Source organism: Urocitellus parryii, chromosome 4 (assembly GCF_045843805.1).
Source record: "Urocitellus parryii isolate mUroPar1 chromosome 4, mUroPar1.hap1, whole genome shotgun sequence".
Classification (NCBI taxonomy): Eukaryota; Metazoa; Chordata; class Mammalia; order Rodentia; family Sciuridae; genus Urocitellus; species Urocitellus parryii.
Window position 1 is genome coordinate 105,678,067 of NC_135534.1, and position 14,928 is coordinate 105,692,994.

At 52.5% G+C, this 14,928-nt stretch overlaps 1 protein-coding gene across 1 annotated transcript; it reads right to left on the reverse strand.

The window, feature by feature from the left end:
- Window positions 1–238: 238 nt before the first annotated feature.
- On the reverse strand, window positions 239–13,926 carry Treh (trehalase). The gene is made up of 15 exons (XM_026396342.2): window positions 13,838–13,926; window positions 5,332–5,432; window positions 4,894–5,038; window positions 4,724–4,811; window positions 3,712–3,812; window positions 3,513–3,605; window positions 3,303–3,419; window positions 3,064–3,186; window positions 2,769–2,818; window positions 2,479–2,673; window positions 1,739–1,953; window positions 1,386–1,497; window positions 941–1,053; window positions 640–693; window positions 239–391 (listed from the first exon to the last, which is right to left on the reverse strand). Exons 1-15 carry the CDS (start codon window positions 13,924–13,926, stop codon window positions 239–241), a joined length of 1,749 nt encoding a protein of 582 aa, XP_026252127.2.
- Window positions 13,927–14,928: the final 1,002 nt, after the last annotated feature.

Sequence of the window (14,928 nt, forward strand, 5' to 3'; positions counted from 1 at the left end):
TAAGTGTGTGGAAGAACAGGCTGTATGGGGCTGGGGTACACGGGAGGCGGGGCGGTGTCTTCTCTACCTTGCAGGATTAGCATCCCTTCAAAGGTTCCAGAGGGCCCCAGCCCCACCACCTGGCCTCCAGGCCACTGCCCTGCCCCCTGCACTGTGAACAGAGCAGGCTGGGAGATGGGGCAGAGGAGGAAGTGCAGCAGGCAGGGGCAGGTTGTGAGGCCACCTTGCTAGGCCCTGGTCACCAGGGCAGGAAGCTGAGCGGGAGGTGGAACAGAAGGGCAGCCACCAGGCAGGGGAGCCCCTGAGGAGTCATCTGGGTCCCCGAGGTCAGCTGGTCACCATAGCGGTCCAGGAGCATCAGGGCCATTCCATTGGTCCAGCCAAACCCCTCCTGGAGAGAGGCAAGGCCTGTGGGGCCAGATCTCGGGGGAGCCCAAGCCCCTGTTTTGAGGGTGTGGGATTCCCTACCCCAGGAGCTCTGTCCCGCCCATCCCCAGGGGTACCAAGGAGCACCAGTCAGGTCTTTCCTGTGGGCCCCCAGACAAGGCACATTGGGGCCCAGAGGGTCAAGTCGGTTCTTGTGGACAGTGGAGCCCAGGAGTTGTAAGGTGTTGGCCAGCTCAGCCCTGGCCCGCTCACCTGAACTTCATACTCCCCTCCTCCACCTGGCTGTCCACCATTGCTGATGTCATACTGGGGACAAGAGGGCAAGCTGTAGGTCAGGAGCTGTCCCCAAGCCACCACTCCAGCCCCAGGCAACCAGCCTTGGAGCCCTTGGGAGATGCTCTGGCCTGAAGCTCTGGCCCCTGCAGTGCCTGGCAGTGGCCACTGGGCGCCGCCACTGTCCTGGCTGCACAGTTCAGGGTCTGCCAAGCCTGACTCTTCCCCACCTCACCTGGGGGAGGAGGGTGAGGGACAGAGAACACCCCTGCCAGCTCACCTTCTCGTACATGGCTGACTTTTGGGAGTAGACATCAAAGTTGGTTCGGATCCAATTCTGGGCCAGCTGGAAAGCCACTTCCTGGGTCCGAGGCGAAGAGGACTTGGCCAAGCCTAGACCCCACCCCAAGCAGAACCTGAATCCCCAGAGCCCCCTTCCCTGGCACAACAGACTGGGGCTTACTGTCCCCACAGAGGGAATGAGGCCTGGCTGGGTCCTGAGACCTCTTGAACCAGAGGCCACCCTGCACTTAACCCAGGGCAGAGGTTTGGAGGGAGAGGAGGGCTGGTTATACTGGACAGAGGGGAGGCTGTGTTAGCTGCGGGGCAGAGAGAACAGAGGAGCCAGAGAAAGGACCAGGGGTCCCGCATCCTTCAGTCACACCTCCCCAGTCCCGGAGCAGCTGGGGTCCACCCTGGCACAGATCCCCTGCCTGCCTGCCTACCTCTGATGACCAGATCCTGCAGGGGGGCCCAGGCATTGGGGAAATCCCACTGCTGGCCTGTGTTCCGGAGAGAGGTCGGAATCCCATGCTGGTAGGTCAGGACCTGGCTGTCCTAGAAGGTTCCAGACATTGCTGGGACTGTGGGTGGAGCCTGGGCAGGGAGCCAGGATGGTGGGCCCTCAGGGAGCAGAGGGGCCCTTCCTTCCCTCCTCTTCTTGGCTCACAGCTGTCCCCTGGTGGCCTGAGTGGGACCCGCAGGCGAGGACAGGCACTGACAGCACTGGGTAGGTGGCTGGCCTGCCAGGTCCCTGCTCAGTGTCTCCAGGGGCTCAGAGCGGCCAGCTGTCCCTCACCTCCAGGTATTTCAGAGCCTTGTCCACGGTGGCAGGGTCAGAGAAGCAGCCGGCCCAGAGCGGGGCGAGGTTGGAAGGGTAAAACTCCAGGTTCTTGCCCTTCTCTGTGTCGTAGTCGAACCAGGCGCCTTTCTGCTCGTCCCACAGGAGGGCATTGAGGGCGGCCAAGCGCTGGGCCCGCAAGTTTCTGTACCTTTCAGCCTGGGAGTGGTTCCCTGGTGGTGGCATTGCATTTGGACTGAACAAGCAGGGCCCTGTGCTTGGGTCCCCATGTCTTAAATGACTCTCCTTTGATCTGCATTATTGTGCTCTTCCCCAGGGGCTGAGCCATCCTGGTCAAGGGGCCATGTCTCCCCAGAGCCCACCACTTTTCAAGCCTCTGAGTCATAAAATTCCTGAGCAAATGGCCCTGGACTGCTCCTTGGGCCTGCCTGGGTCTCTGTATGTGTGTCCCCCTGGTTCTGAGAGGGCCAAGTATAGCTTTGGAAAAAGGGAATGGCGGGAATTTGGATTTGTGGACTGGGGTGTCCCCCCATAGGTCCTCGAGGCCTCACAGTAGGAAGGGGAGGGGTAGTGTGACGATGAGGGGGGCCCAGTACATTTATGCTACTGCAGAGATGACTCACTGACCTTGCCAATGATGGGGTTTGGGCAGGCAGGCCTTCCCTACCGCACGGCCCATTAGCCAAGGCAGAAAACCAAGCTGATCAGTCCCCTCCTCCCGGGGGGGCTGTGCTCACCCAGGCTGGAGTAGAAGTTGCTCATCAGCCCCTCTGCCTGGCACAGGAAGGCATTCAGATCAACAGGCACGAATTTGCTCGTTCGGATGCTGCTGAGCAAGTCGGGGTTTGGGCCTCCAACCAGCCAGCGAGAAGAGAAGTCCCAGCCAGACTCAGCCCCAGCCTTGAGCTCCGCCCACAGAGCCTCTCGGTCCCCTGTGAGGACAGAGCAGAACAAGGCAGCAGCTGACCTAGGCCTGACACCCACTGTAGGAGTCCAGCTGCCCTCCCCCCAGCCTCCTGCAGCTCACCTTCTGGCAGGGTCTCTGCCAGCTCAGCGTCTTTGCTATAGGACTCGGGCCTGGCAAAGAGGAGAGGTGCGGACTGGCACTAGGAGGTGCTCGGCCCCTCTGCTCAAGCAGGAGACTGAGCTATTTCCACTCAGCTGCCCTTGGGCCCCACAGCCCTAGGTGGCTCAGGGCTCTCAACATCCCCATCTGAGAGGCCAGGCTAAATTGCAGCTCCCCCAATCCTGGGTCTGTGATGCTCACACCAGAGTGAATGGAAAAGAAGACTGTGTGTGTGTGGCAGGGCGCAGCTCCTTACCTGGGTCCCCCAAAAGGGACATAATAGCGATTCAGGTTATAGCTCTTTCCCCCTGAGTACACAGAGATGGTCCTATTCACTGTCCAGAAGTTCAGTTCCAAGGCGAGGGTCTCGATGTTCTCCCTGCAGTGCAGGCAGCAGAGCCTCAGCCCAAGCACAGGGTGGCCCCCCTCCTGGGAGGTCCCCAGTAGAGGGTAGTCCTGCAGGGCAGCACAAGGTGGGGGGGGGGGGAGACCCACCGTAGGAAAGTGATGTTGTTGGTATGAGCCATGTAGCGATCCATCATGAGGGTCAGGAGCGGGGGTTGACTCCGTTGCAAATAGTACACGCGCCCGCCATTGGGGATGTGCCCATAGCTGCCCAAAAAAAGGGGGGGCCTGATGAAATGGCCAAGGCGGATCCAGCTGCAAGCCTGCTTTGCCCAGTCCCATCTGGAGGAGCCCACTTACGTTTTCACCAGGTCCAGGAAGTTCTGCAGCATGCCTTTCACAGTCTCTGTCATCTCAGAGAGGAGCAGACCCTCCATTACCCAGTAGGAGTCCCTGGGAAAGGGGGCAGTCAGGCATCAGCCCTCGGGCCCTGCACAGCCAGGCCAGTCGGGCACTATCCCTGCGTCCCCCACCACTGCCAACCCCTGAGGATTCTCACCAGTAGTAGAACTCAACGAAGCGCCCGCCGGGCACAATGAAGGGGTGTTTTGAGTAGATCAAAGAGAATCGTTCAGGTTGGCTGAGAACCTCTGGCTTTATCTGGAGTCAGGAGAGAGGGTACAGGGGAGCCTACTGCCACACGAGGGTGGAGGCTATGGTGGTGGGGGCAGAGGCCCTGGTGCCATGGCTGAGGAGCCAGGATCTGTCTCTGCTGCTGCATGGCCATGAGGAGCCTTCTGGTCCTCATTCTTCCACAGCCTTCAGGGTCCTGGCTCAACCTATCCGTGTGTGGAAGCCTTGACCACTCAGCTTGGCACCTGGCAGGTGACCACCAGGCAGCAACCTGGGGGCCTAAGCAGGAGAGGGGGTGCTGGCCCTCATTTCCCTTCCACTCCCACCTCTGTGTGGCTACCACCAATCCAAGTCAGGCCCCATGGGCGAGCCTCCCACCCGCAGCTCTGGCAGGTGGGAACAAAATCTCAAATGCTTCCCCAGCTGTGGTGAATGCCTTTCCCCAGGAATCAGGCCAAGGGACAGCAAGGGCAAGAGCAGTGTGGGGCTTGCACAGGGCTCAGCAGCTCCTTTCTCTGCCCATTTGTCCAAATTCTAGTGTGCATGGTATCAGTGGAAGCTCAGCCTGCCTCAGTCATTTTGAGGGACTAGCAGAACGGGGCACAGGTGGGTCCCTGTGAGGAAGAAGGTGGCCAAGCTGTCGAGGGTGATTTGAGCAGCTCTCAGTGCCAGCAAACAGAGGCCACTGGAGAGCACTCAGGTGGTCCTGGGAGACCACTCAGGGGGATCCTCCAGGTGGACAAACTACGGGCCTCTCTCTGAGCCTCAGACAAATGGGAGAAAGTTCCTTGGGACTGTGCTGAGGGAGGGCTCCCCACACACACACAGCAGCAGTTACTGTCCCGAGGCAGAGGCCTGATCCAGGAGCCCAACAACCATCCATCTCCCACTCCCAGAGCTGTGGGCCAGACCCTTGGGCATCCCCAGGACAGCGTTACCTGCTTCCCCAGCTTCTTCCAGATCTGGTTCAGCTGCCGTGCCCAGTCACGAAGCTTGGCATCCGAGATCTTCTGCAGGAACTGGGGACTGGAAGAGTGCCGGCCCCACAGGGTTCAGGGAGGCCCTCCTGGCAGAAGGGTCCTTTCCCATCCCCTGTCCAGACTCATACCTCTCTTTCCAGTCCCCGGGGGTCCAAGGCTGCAGCTCCTTCCCCACAGCCTGGAAGTGTTGCTGTACGAACTCCTGCAGCTGCTGCCTGGGGATGCTGTGGTTGTGGGCCTCAGCCAGCTCGCCGAACCTCTGCAGGACTTGGTCTGGAGAGCACCAGCAGGGAGGGCTCAGCAGGCTGCCTCTCCACCTGCTCTCTCCCTTGCCATTTTTTTTTTTTTTTTTTTTTTTGGTACCAGGAATTGAATCCACTGAGCCATATTTTAATATTTTATTTAGAGACAGGGTCTTGCTGAATTCCTTAGGGCCTTGCTAGGTTGCTGAGGCTGACTTTGAACCTGTGATCCTCCTGCCTCAGCCTCCCAAGTCACTGGGGTTACAGGCATGCACCACTGCGCCCTGCTCTCCCTTGCCTTCTTTGGGTAGGAGGTGGCCTCACCTGGAGCTGTGGAGAGCGACATGTCCACAAACTGCTTGTCGTCTGGAAAGAGCCTGGCCATCTGAACTTGGTGCAGGAGTTCCCCATGGCAGTAAATCTGGCTGCAGCAACATTCATGGGCGAAAAGGGTCAGAGAGAGGCTAGAGCCTGAACAGGCTTTTCAGGGAGTGTTCCCCGGGACTGGACTAGGACCGTGCATGTTTGTGGTGTTTGTTGTGGTGGCAGTTTGTGGGAGGTGGTGACAGACATGGCTGGGAGAACAAGCAGGGTCTTCGTATAGTGAAGGAAGTGCGCAGTGGCCAGGGACCTGGCTGGTTGTTATGTGGACCCAGTGCAGGGCAGCTGGTGAAGAAAGAAGCTGAGTGCTTCAGTCAGTGATGTATTAGCCCCTGGAGGGCTGGCGTGGGCCAGCTCTCTGCACAACAGCCTCGTGTGGATCCAACCAGGACCAGGAAGTGTTATAACAAAAGCCTGTGAGTTGCACCTGGTGGAAACTTGAGATTTCAGACCAGAAAATTTCCAGATGTGGTGTACAATGGATGCCATGTAAAAGAGTGACTAGTTTGCTCTTGGGTGCTCACTGAAACTGCTCCATGACTACAGGATACTTATTCTGAAACCTGAAATGCCCGAAAGGTCTTGATGATGTCAACAGAGTTTTCTGGTGGAGAAGCGGAGCCCAGAAGAGCTCCTCATGCAATAGCAATGGTGCTCAGGGACATGCTTCGTGCAGCGGGAAGGAGGCCAGGAGAGGCTGCTGTACCGATGAGCAGGCAGCTTCTCTTCCCCCATAGCCAACTTTGGCAGGCCCCAAGGGGTTGATGGATCCTATGGCCACCTGGGAGCTCTCTATTGACCAACAAAAAGCTGGTGGATTTCGGGGTTTGTTTAAGAGGCCACTCACTCTAACAGAGAATCTCTGAAGAAGGTAAGAACAAATCAGCCCAGGGTCTGAATTGCGTGCTGTTGTCCTGCAGTGAAGGCAAAGCTGGATGATGAAACCCCCTCTGTTTGGGTTTTTACTGACTCACAGGCAGTGGCCAATGGCCTGGTAGATGAGCAGTGAAAAACTGAACTATTAGAGATGTCCTCCCTACGGGACAGAACCCAATGGGAGTTATTATAGAAATTTAAGAGGGGATGCTAAAGTGACAGAACACACCTGTGTATAGACGCAAATGCTCAGAATTCTATGAAATGCTATCTTGGAACAGAAGATCCTGCAGCTCTGTGGATTGCTGGGCGACTTTCCTTCAGATCAAGAAACACAATGTGAAGCTGGTGTGGTGGCACATGTCTGGAATTCCAGCAGCTCAGGATGCTGAGACAGGAGGATGCCAGTTCAAGGCCAGCCTCAGCAACTTAGCTAGGCCCTAGGCAACTTTGAGACCCTGTCTCAAAAACTAAAAAAAGCTGGGGACATAGCTCAGTGGTAAAATGTCCCTAGGTTTGATACCCAGTATATTAAAAACAAAACAAACAAACAAAAAAAAAACTGATGGGTAATGGAGAGGAGAAACGTAGCTGTAGGTAAATAAATAAATAAATAAATGAGTTGTGCAGTGAAGGAAACCTAACATCACGTTGGCGCCTGAGAGGGACTTGGAACAAGAGAATAATACCGTCTTTTAGCATGGGCATAGCAGATGCCTGCGGGTGGGAAGCCTTGCATTTGCCAGGAGTCCTCCTGCTTTGGGAACCCGGGTGGCACTGCTCTGAAACATGCTGGTCATATGATAAGCTGATGAGCTGGACCAATTGCTGAGGACTGGATGTCACTTGAGGAATGTGCCAGTCTTTTGACTCTTAGGTTCAGGTTACATTTACTACAAGGAGAGCAGAGCATTTGGGAAAGAATTTCCGGAAACTTCTCCCTACTGGCCCTTTGAAGTGGGTGGTTTACCGTGTGGCAGACAAATCACTGTAACTGTAAACCTTGATAATCAAGTGCTTAGAAAGTTCCTGGTTACGGTGGACAAAATATAGCAGCGGCAGCAGCAGCACGCTTGAGCCCACACTGTGTGCTATATGCACAGAGGCCGGCCACCTTTGTTTTTGGAGACAGATGATTACCCAACAGAATAGAGGAAGATGGGTTTCTAAGGGGATCAAAGCGTGGCAGCATCTGGCCGTCCAACTGCTCCCGAGGAACAGCCCCGTCCTGAGACGAGGAAGGCTGTGGGCCTTCCTTCAGCATACTCAGTTTCACTTCAGTTCGACGACCCACCGTGCCTCTCACTCTGCAGTGGGGAACCCAGCGCTCAGGCCCTCCACACTCAAAGACAATGACAGACAGGACGGATTGAACACCACTGGCCAGGAGACAGAGGAGGCTTTGGGCGAGACAGGTTCCCCGACTGTGGAACAAGATGAATATGCTTTTAATGAGGAGCAGCACTCAGAGGAAAAGGATTTATTAACTAGATCAAGCAGGTTGGGGAGTTCTCTCCCAGGAGGGGATCAAGCCGTAGGAATAATGACCAACGAGGACACTCTAGTGAAGAGTCAGGCCAAGTGCTAATCATGCTGGATTATGACTGGACCCAGCGTGGGCAAGGGCCAGTGCACTGCCCCAGCAGGGCCTCTTGATTAGTGAACACAGACTTAAGACCAAAGCAACCACGGCAACACCCTGCATTCCAGCTGCTGAGGCTCCAAGGCCACAGCTCTGGGGATCTTAGGGGCATTCCTACTTGTGGGGGTTCTCCGGGGGTACCTGCAACATGCACTGATGCACTATGTCTGTCCTTACCTACCCTGCAGGCCAGTTAGCAAGGAGACGACTATTCTGAATACCACCATGTCCTCCCTGTAGGAGGGGGGTCCTGTACTATTGGTGCACACAGTGAAACCAGTCTCAGTGCAAGCCTGCGAACTAAGGCAGGGTGACTGGCCTTGTCCCCAACCAACCTAGAACCCTGAAAATTATCAAGTCATGTCACCTGCACTGATGTCTATTCATAATGTCTATTCTTCTACTAGGAGGGCTTTATAGAAAACATCTCTGTAATTTTTACAGGCTGGCATTGTTGATAAGATTTAACTACCTTATATAAACAAATCATATGATAGTACTGAGAGTGACGACTGACCATATTAGGAGACTGAGTCAAAGCTTCCTGAGGATGTAATACCAATGGAAAGTGACCGGCCTGAAGAGGAATTTTTGTTTATTCCTTTACCAAAAAAAAAAGAATAAACAAAAACTGAGCATTGAGCACAGGTGTGCTTTTCCAGTGAGCCACATCCTGGCCCTTTTTTCATTTTTTTAATTTTGAGACAGAGTCTCACTAAATTGCTGAGGCTGGACTCAAACTTGCCATCCTCCTGCCTCTGGGATGACATGCATGTGCCACCACACCTGCTGCTAATTTCTATACTAAGCAGTTCTGATGCAGACCAGGTACTCCCCACCCCCACCCATAATTAAGCATCTCCAGAAACCCCCCACCATATTTGTAACATACAAGCTTCTCTTAGTCAGCAAGATCTTTACAAAGACTGTTAGCAGGATTTCTGCAAAGAACTCAGTGTGATTTGAAGCTTCCTCTGTCTTGTAAAGGCCAGGTTTCTCTCTCTTGTAAAAGCGAGGTCTGCCACCAAGCTTGTTGTTGTGCTAAAGATATTATCTGTTTTCCATGGTGAAAACTTGAAAAACCTCTGTCTAGCCTAAATCATGGGACAAGGAGTAACTGTCATGTACCCACCCACTGTGTAATAACCACCTCGCTGAGTATTAATCTAAGAGAATTTCCAGACTTGAGGTTCAGAGAATTTTGGGTATTAGCCCCTCTGGACCACTGCAGTTTAAATAAAACTGCTTCCTGAAAATTCCTCAGGTGTCCAGCCTCATATGTCCTATATCAGTTCTGTAAAAGTTTTTTTTTTTTTTTTTTTTTGGTGGGGGGTACTGGGGATTTGAACTCAGGGACACTGAACCACTGAGCTACATCCCCAGCTCCCCACCATTTTTGTATTTTATTTAGAGACAGAGTCTCACTGAATCACTGAGTTGCTTAGCACCTTGCTTTTGCTGAGGCTGGCTTTGAACTTGCAATCCTCCTGCCTCAGTCTCCCGAGCTGCTTGGATTACAGGTGTGCACACCACGCCTGGCTAGATGCTTGTAGGCTGGTGCTCCTTTAGTGCACAAGTTTATCATAAGATGCAAATAGGTCACATTAGTAGTTTCTTTAAATCTATCTCTAGCCATCATTGCTTTCTTCTCATATCAGGCACAGACTGACTGATATTATTGCTGTATCTATCACTTAATTCTATACTAAATACCCAGCAAATACAATGGTTTTGTCATAAGAGAGCAGAGGTCAGAGGAATGTTGGTATATGCAATTTAATTGTGATGCTGAGTGGACTGCACAGGTTTCAGGGCACAGCTTAATAAAACCATACTCAATTCAGATGCCAGCTGCATGTTTGGGGGTCCCCAGACTACTTGTACTTCAGCCAACTCATTGCAAATCTGGGGGTTCCCATAATCCCTTATATTTGGTAATTTGCTAAAGTGGCTCATGGAACTCTGGGAGATGCTATTCTTCTTTTTTTTAAATATTTTTTTAGATGTTGATAGATCTTTATTTTTACTTATTTATATGTGGTGCTGAGAATTGAACCCAGTGCCTCACACATGCCAGGCAAGTGCATTACCGCTGAGCCCCAGCCCCAGCCCTGGGAGGTGCTATTCTTACAATTCTAGTTTTATACAAATCAGTACAGTAGACAAACTACATTTAAAATTATAGTTTTGTTAGGAGACAGAGAGATGTGGATGGTGGGAACACAGGGTAAGAGAATAATTCTATAAAATAGGCCCACTGTGTTGACTCCACAGGTTTTCTTTACCAAAAAGCAATTTACCTGCAGCCCTCCCTGGCCTAAGTGGACAGGCTATGTCACATTCCTCAGCAAACTCCCTGTTATCTGCCAGGAAATGCAGGCAGGAAATAACATCGATAAGAGAGGAACCCAAGTTACTTTGAAGGGAGAGACATTTGTGACCTTTTCATAGAACAGATCCCAGAAGATAAGGATAATTCTTCCTAACCATAAAAACCTATAAAGATGATTAAGAATCCAATATAGGGCTGGGGATGTGGCTCAAGTGGTAGCGCGCTCACCTGGCATGCATGCGGCCTGGGTTTGATCCCTAGCACAGGTTGTGTCTGCCGAAAACTAAAAAATAAATATTAAAAAATTCTCTCTCTCTCTCTCTCTTTCTCTCTCTCTCTCTCTCCCCCTCCGTCTCTCACTCTCTCTTAAAAAAAAAAAAAAAAAAAGAATCCAATATAACTAGTCACCATGGGCCAAGGTGACATTGAGTTGTCATAGAGTTGTCTGTCAATCTGTTGTCAGTCAAAAGTCAAGAGGTGGACCTGGGTGGAATTCTCCGGGATCCCCAATAAAACTGGAGTGCAGGAGAGGCACAATGTCCTCCTCTCTGAAAGGATCCACTCTCTCCCCTGAAAGTGTCCCCTTTCCCTTTTCGTGTCCCTTCAATAAACTCATTACTCTGAAATCTTTCTGACTTGATTACAAGAATTGGGGTTTGAGAGGGGCCTTTGCGCCGCCTCAGTTCCTTGAAAAGCCCCAGCTCCACAACAGCGTTATCCTAATAATGAAATGAAGAAACACAAGGGAGATGTAGAAGGGGGAGGCAGCCAGGGCAGGATGGTGAAGGAGGAGGTCAGAGCGCCTCCAGACCAAGGGAGCAGGGAGAAGGTCCGCCAAGGAGGTCAACTTCCCGGTTGACGCAAGTGCTCACGGACACGAGCGAGAAACAGTCAGACACAATCAGATAGATAGATGCTTGTGAGCTGGTGCTCCTTTAGTGTGTCCAACAGACAAACTAAGACAGACACAAGGACACAGGGAACACCAATAGAGAGGAGAGCACGGGCAGGGGAGAAGAAAAGCAAAGGAGGGATTCCAGAGACCATAAAAAGAACCATCCAGAACTTCTCTAGCTGACTCCTAGCTCCAGGCCCCTTCCTGAAGTCTGTTGCTGTGGCTTGGAACACATCTCTATTCAACTGCTATCTCTGTCCCATTCGTTAATTCTTTGCTGAATGGAAACCATTAACCTAAGACCCCTGGACAGTAACAGTCACACACAGGGAGGTGTGGGAAGGTCCTGAGGGCAAGCTCCCACGTCTTTTCCTTGTAAAATCAGGACACACAGCCCTCCCGCCCACTGCCGGGTTGACTTCCTTTCCAATCCTGGGTATCCAGAGCTTGGGGTTTCATTGCATAGGCAAGACTGATTGAATTGTGGACCACAACTGGAATCCATCTCCAGCCCCTGCCCCCCACCCAGAAGGAGGAGTCTGGGCTGGTACCAGGTGGCTCAGAGCCCACCTCCTAACCACGTGGTCAGGCTTTCCCCAGTGGCCTGACCCCTGACTGAGTCAATTCCTCAGCAAAAGCTATTTAGCATAAGATGGCCATGAATACCAAAGACAATCCTATCATTTGGGAAATTCCAAGAGTTTAGAGGTCACCTCCCAAGAACTGAGGTCAAAGAACAAACCTGTTAATTATACAACAGTCCACCCCCTAGTCTTTGGCCACCAGTCCCCTACAGCAAAACAGTCATACTTTTTCTCAGCATTTATGTTTGGTGTAGCATTTTTTTTTTTAACAGATAAAGAAACAGCATCAAAATGCTACAATTAAAATTTAGAGAAACTAGCAAGGAGGAAGAGATGGGGTGGTTTTCCAATACATATGACCATTAATATTAACATTATAATCTTATCAACAATGCCAATGTTTTACAATATCACCATATGGCAGATAATAGCAGAACAATAAAAGTGAAACTATGTTGGCATAACACTAGAGCCCTATTGTCCTCAATGACAGGCTATCATCATATCACAGGACAAAATGTCCTCCAGGATAAGGCCACTCAGGTGTACAGGGTTCCATTTGATCTTATCAGGTGCCAAGGCAGGCACCTGGTGTAAGTGACTAAGAGGCGATGTCATCCCTTCCTTTGAGCCTCCTTCAGAACACTAATAGAACAGGGGAGTTCCCTCTTTGCACTTATCATTGATCCATCTATTCATTCCTTTCCTCCCCCAGCGGCAATCCTTCCTTCTCTCCACCGATACCCAAACATTTCCTCCTTTGGAAAAGACATTAGATTCTGCCACTGTGCCTGTGCAGATTGCAGTTAGCAATTTTGGTCTAGCAAGTGCCTCTCCCTCAGTGCCTTCACATAGGCAGGGCTGCATCCCTACAGACCAGGTGGGCTAACGCAGCACAGAGGCTGCCTCTGCGGCTGGCCCCATATTGTCAGAGGGAGAGAAGGCCTGGCCACCCACAGGGCCCTGAGAAATTCTCACATGAAGGTTTTAAAGTTTAGTTACATTTTCTAAACTTAGGAATCATCGCCGCTTCTTGCAGTTGGTACTGAGACCACCGTATCACGCAGGATAGAGAAAGGTGATGTGGCGGGGCTGGGCGGGGGGGGGGGGGGGGAGGGGGGGCTGGGGTTGTGGCTCAGTGGTAGAGCGCTCCCCTAGCATGGGGGAGGCACTGGGTTGGATCCTTAGCATCACATAAAAATAAATAAATAAAATAAAGGTACTGTGTCCAACTACAACTAAAAATATATATTTTTTTTAAAAAAAGAAAGGTGACGTGGGTACCAAGGAAAAAAGTATAGTTATGATGTCATCTCCCCCCATGGGAAGAACTGGATCACCATACCAGCCCCCCACCTCTCAATTCCCCAGAAAAGCGGAGCCCTCTATCTAGCAGGGACCCTCCTGAGGCGCTCCCCCTCGTGGAGTGTGAGCACGTGTGGGAAGGTGTATAAGCAGCCTTCTACGCCTTCATCTTGCTCTGTGGCAGATAAGAAATGCTTCAACTGCTGCGTCCTCTGTCCTGGTCCTCTTGCAGTACTTTGAGCATTTCCACCTGCACTGCCACGCAAAGCCTTGTCCCTTCCTGTTAGGACACACCTGCAGCCTTCCAGGATCCCTGGCATCAATCCAACTTGCCCCTGTGTCCAGGGCCTTTTCCCAGGGGATTCTGTACAATAGCCAGGGGCCTCAGTCTCTTTTGCTGACAGACAGAACAGCTCTTATTGGCGTTTCAGGCCTTAGAGGGAAGTAAAGAAATAGGTTTACGTTCCCCGATCTCCGCATTGCTCAGTTGTTTATTTTGGTACCCGGGACTGGACCCAGAGGCACTTATCACTATTTGCTAGAATAATATAATCCTGAGAACAGTCCTGTGGTTCAAAGAGCAGCTTGGAGGACAGGCTCTGGTCAGCAGGCTCCTGGACCATGTACAGGCCATTCTCAGGCAGCTTCACCTTGTCCCAGGACTGGAGGCTTGGTGCCTGGCACAGAGCCTGCTACACAAGAAAACCTAATTCCCTCTTCCCTCTGAAGAGCTGAATCTCAGAGCTTGAGGCCTCACTCCAGCCTTCCATCCCAGCCCACCTCTCTGCCCCCAGAAGCCTTCCCCAGAAGCCTACCTCTCACAGGGTGGCGGTAGGGCCCCCCGGGACCTTAGTCCCAGCCCCAGCAAAAGCAGCAGGTGCAGCTCCCAGGTCTTCCAGGCCATGGTGGCTCTGACTGTGGCAGAGGGAGCAAGCCTGGCACCTCCAGCTCCCTGGGCACAGCCTGGCTTCACTACCTATCCGGGTCAGTCAAAGTTCAGGCTTTGAGGTGTGGCCACCTGAGGGGATGTGGCCTACCTACCCCTCCTGATCTCTGACCACAGGGCTCACCCCTCTCTTTCCACTTTTTTTTTGCCTTTTCTGTTCACCAGTTTCAACTGGAGCCACCTGCTCAGGCTTGTCCCTCAAAGTCATGTGGTTAGGTTTGGGGAAATGGGCCCCTGAGGGCCAGGGAGATAGTTAGGGCCACACATCCATGAGCTAGATACCAGTTCCTGGTGTGGCTCCAAAACTGCTAGCCTCAGAGGGTGACCCTTTCTACATCACTGGAAACAGAATGGCTGAAGAGTCTATCCTCAGTGTTGCATAAAGCTCAGGGACCCTCATTATTACCCACAGAAGCACTGTGGGAACGCAGGACAGGGTGGGTCAGGATGACCCAGTGGGTCTTGAAGATCACATAGGAGTTTGCCAAGGGAATGGGCAGGAGGCCATCTCCATGTGCTGTTAAGGGAATAGTGAGAAGCTGGGCCAGCTCCACAGAACTTGGCCTTGCAGGGGAGGTTGTGAGACAAGCTGGCGGGTCGCGTTGGCACTGGTCTGTGAGAGGGCTTTGCCAAGCCAAGGAGGCAGCTGGCTGAACCGGCAGGCTTGCTTGGAAGAAGAGTGGTGGAGGATGGGCAGGCACATTAGGAGGCTGGAGCAAGGAGGCAGCGCAGCCATGATGCAAGGGGGCCAAGACTCAGGCTTGAAGCAACGGGGTGGGATTGGGGGAGCCCACAGGGAGGTGCCTCCTGCAGGACACAGGCTTGAGGTCGGTCGGAGGCTGTCAGCCTCAGCGCCTGAGCAGTGTGTGCCACCGTTCCAAGAACTTGGGCTAAATTTATCGGTATTTGAGCAAAGAAGGGATTCATGAACCAGGCAGCGCTCGGGAACAGTAAAGTTCA